The 3,550-nt window shown below is 48.4% G+C and overlaps 1 protein-coding gene across 1 annotated transcript in view; it reads right to left on the minus strand.

Annotated features, from left to right (window-relative positions):
• VPS72 (vacuolar protein sorting 72 homolog) overlaps positions 1-3,282 on the minus strand; it is a 9,201-nt gene extending 5,919 nt beyond the window's left edge. The window contains exon 1 of the mRNA XM_006095250.3: positions 3,077-3,282. Coding sequence (XP_006095312.1) covers positions 3,077-3,193 — 117 coding nt within the window. The 5' untranslated portion in view covers positions 3,194-3,282. The remainder of the gene's footprint in view (positions 1-3,076) is intronic.
• Between the last annotated feature and the right edge of the window lie 268 nt (positions 3,283-3,550).

Here is a 3,550-nt window from a genome sequence, read left to right on the forward strand (position 1 = left end):
CTAATTCTTTTAGGAACTGCTTCTACCGCTGTCATTTTCCAAATGTTCTCTTATAAAATAAATAATAAATGTCAGTTAATAAAGTTATGGCTTTAACTTGCAGGTCAGTGCTCTCAGTCCTCTCCTTACTTGTCCCAGCATTGACAGTCATTATTGAAGTTACTGAGAAATGTCTCATTCCTCAGGTGTGTTCGGATAGAAAACCAGCTGGATATTACTATGTACTGCAGGGAGCCATTGAAGATTTGATGGGAGAGGAAAATTGTGTGCAAGGGGTATCATAGAACGCTCTGGAGGAGATTAGATGGGCTGGAGTAGAGAACATGGAGTTCAGCCTAAACCTGAGGTGATGCAGATTAGGGCGAGGCTGGCAGCCACATTGGAAAAGAAAGGGGAAAAAACACTGGAGGCAAAGGAGTTGACTGGGTGGGCACTGCACCTCAAACATGTGGCTCTTTCTTCAATCAGGGATGCCGGCTGCCAAAATAAGCAAATAACAGAGACAGTTGGCACTCCAAGCCTGCCAGAGTTCTGTCTTGCACTGATGGCCATCATTTCCTCCCAGATGATGTTTGTGAAAGACAGCCTCTAACCTGGTACTCGTCATATCACCAGAGGGTTGCAGTTCTACTACACATTAGGTTAGTGCCCAGTCAAAGTGCTTTCAGCCTTGGCTGGTGTGGCTCAGTTAGTTAGAGCATTCTCCGGAGCATCGAGGGGTCACGGGTTTGATTCCCAGTTAGGGCACATACCCAGATTGCAGGATCGATCCCTGGTCAGGTGCCTATGGAAGGCAAATGATCAATGTTTTTCTCTTTCTCCCTCTCTCTAGAATCAATGAAAAATATGTCCTCAGGTGGGGATAAGAAAAGAAAGTTACCGATTTACTACCATACCTTTGGCTTTTTTGTTGTTATTAATCCTCACCCGAAGATGTTTCTTACGTTGATTTTTAGAGAGAGGGCAAGAGAGCAAGATGAAGGGGGGGTGGGGGGAGAGAAACATCGATGTGAGAGACACACATCAATTGGTTACTTCCCACACAGCCCGGCCTTCTATGTGCATGCCTATGCTCTAACCACTGATCACACCAGCCAGGGCCCTTTGGCTTTTATTGAGGGTCATTAATAGACATGACTAGATAAGAGAATGTTTTTACATCACATACCAAACCCCTGTTACTTTATATATCTTATATAAGGAGGAGATTCTCCCTAGGATTGAATGCTGACCAATTTTGTCTCTCAAAAAATTATATGCGCCCTAGCCGGCTTGGCTCAGTGGATAGGGCGTCAGCCTGTGGACTGAAGGGTCCCAGGTTCGATTTCCGCCAAGGGCACATGCCTGGGTTGTGGGCTCCATCCCCAGTAGGGAATTCAGAATTTCACTGCCAGAAAGCTCACAGCTAAATTTAATATTAATTGCTATTACCATTTCAGCAGAGGCTCCTGGTACAATTACTTCTCATCTCTCTATTTTTACTGTTCTTACTTTGTGCTTATATCATAAGCCTCCTTAAATCTTTTTTGGAAGCATGATAGGTACATATTAAATAACGACTCATAAAATGACAGGAATAGGATAATGGCTTTTGGAAGAGGGATGAGAAAGTTCTATTTTAAACTAGCTGGTTAGGGCTGTATAAGTAATGACTTCCAATCAGTCACCAAGTCCTGTGGATTCTACTGCCTTAATTTCTCTTGAACCTTCCTGTCCATGTTTCTCTACTCCCAATGCCCTCCTCAAAACATCCTCTTCATTACAGAGTGATCTTCCTAAAGTACAAATATGATCATCTTTCCAATCCTCTGGGTGAAGAGCAAAACTCCTTAACCCTATCATAGCTCACAAGGCCCGGCATGTCTGGCCCATGCCTACCACCTCCATCCTTACCAATCTTTATCCTCCTTCAGGTCTGGAGAATGAGATGTGCAGGTTGAGGACCAGGACCTCAGTGCCTCTACACATTCTGCCCTGCCCCCTCCATGGACTAACTTTTCTCCTACCCCCGTTCCCAGGCCTACTGCTCTTTATCCAGCCAAGGCCCACGTTTCATACTGTCTGTCCTCGGCTTAAACATCACCTCCCCAGAGATACCCATCCTGACCAACTCTGGCTCCCATGTGTTACTATAGCACCCTGTGCTTACCACTTATTTTATTCCTTATCACACAATATTTTAACTGTTAATCCAGCTCGTTCCTCAATGGGATCTGACATGTATAAGGAGGAAGCAGTGTATTTATTTTTTTAATTTTCACTTTTTTTAATTCTCACCTGAGAATATGTTTATTGATTTTAGAGAGAGAAGAAGGGAGGGAGAGAAAGAGAGTAACATTGATGTGAGAGGGAAAGATGGGTGGGTGCCTCCTGGGATGGAACCCCACAATCTTTTGGTGTGCAGGATGACGCTCCAACCAACTAAGCCACCCAGCTAGGGCAAAGCAGTACTTTTAACAGTGTTTTTCTAGAGCCTATCACAGTGCATGGCTTGCTCTAGGTGCTCCACATACTTAAAGAATGGACAGTCAATCAATACAAATTTAACAAATGTCTACCCCATCAGACACTGAACTAGGCACTGTACACTGTTGAACAAAACAGACCATCTCTAACCTTGCAGAGCTTACAAACTAATACGAAAATATAAACAAGTAAGCAAACCAAATCTAAGCACAGTGAAATGTTCTATGAAGGAAATAATGAGGGCACTTTTTAGGACAGTCAAGAAAGGGTTATCTGAGGAGTTTACATTTTAAAGCTGAAAAGGAATAGGCTCAGCCCCTCTATCTATATATTACGGGACTACGACGTGGGTGTTAGACGTCAGAAGTAAAATGCAACTAGACCTTCCGTAGGTTTCCGGCATACTCGGTGCCCCAGGGCTTCTCTATCCCCGCCCCGTCGGGCTCTCTCTTAGGGCTCCAGTGATCTCTCTCCACCCAACCCCGCCCCCTCCGACTCGCCCACCGTGTCTCGGTACCAACGGCCAGGGCTGCTCTCTATTCCCCGCCCCCTTCTTTGTCCCAGGTTTCTCCCTTAGGACTCCCTCCCTCTTCCTGGGCCCAGGTCTTGCCTCCGTGAAACCCCCATAAGTCGTCTGGTAGAACTCATCTTCCTCCTCTGCCTCCAGAAGCCCGGAAAGCCGGTTTCCCGCGGTCTTCCGTGGGGCCCGGCCCCCAGCCAAACTCATTCCGCCTGCCGAGACCGCGCCGCCATCAGCGGCCCCTCACCCGACACGGGGAGCTCGGCGCTCGACACCACCGCCTGCGGGCGGAAGCCGGCCGTCTCCAGGCAGAAGCAGCAGAGCGTCGAGGGGCGCCCGGTCCCGCCCCGAGGCCGGCTTTTGCTCTTCAGCCCCGCCCACTCCTGCCTGGTCCCGCCCCGAGGCCGGCTTTGCTCTTCGGCCCCGCCCACTCCTGCCTGGTCCCGCCCCCAGGGCGGCTTTGATCTTCAGCCCGGCCACTCCTGGCGCCCACACAGCCTCAGGTTCTAACTCGGGCACACCTGGGGTTGTGGGAGCAACTCCCACGGGGGACGCTGCTCTTAC

Source organism: Myotis lucifugus, unplaced genomic scaffold (assembly GCF_000147115.1).
Source record: "Myotis lucifugus unplaced genomic scaffold, Myoluc2.0 scaffold_151, whole genome shotgun sequence".
NCBI lineage: Eukaryota > Metazoa > Chordata > Mammalia > Chiroptera > Vespertilionidae > Myotis > Myotis lucifugus.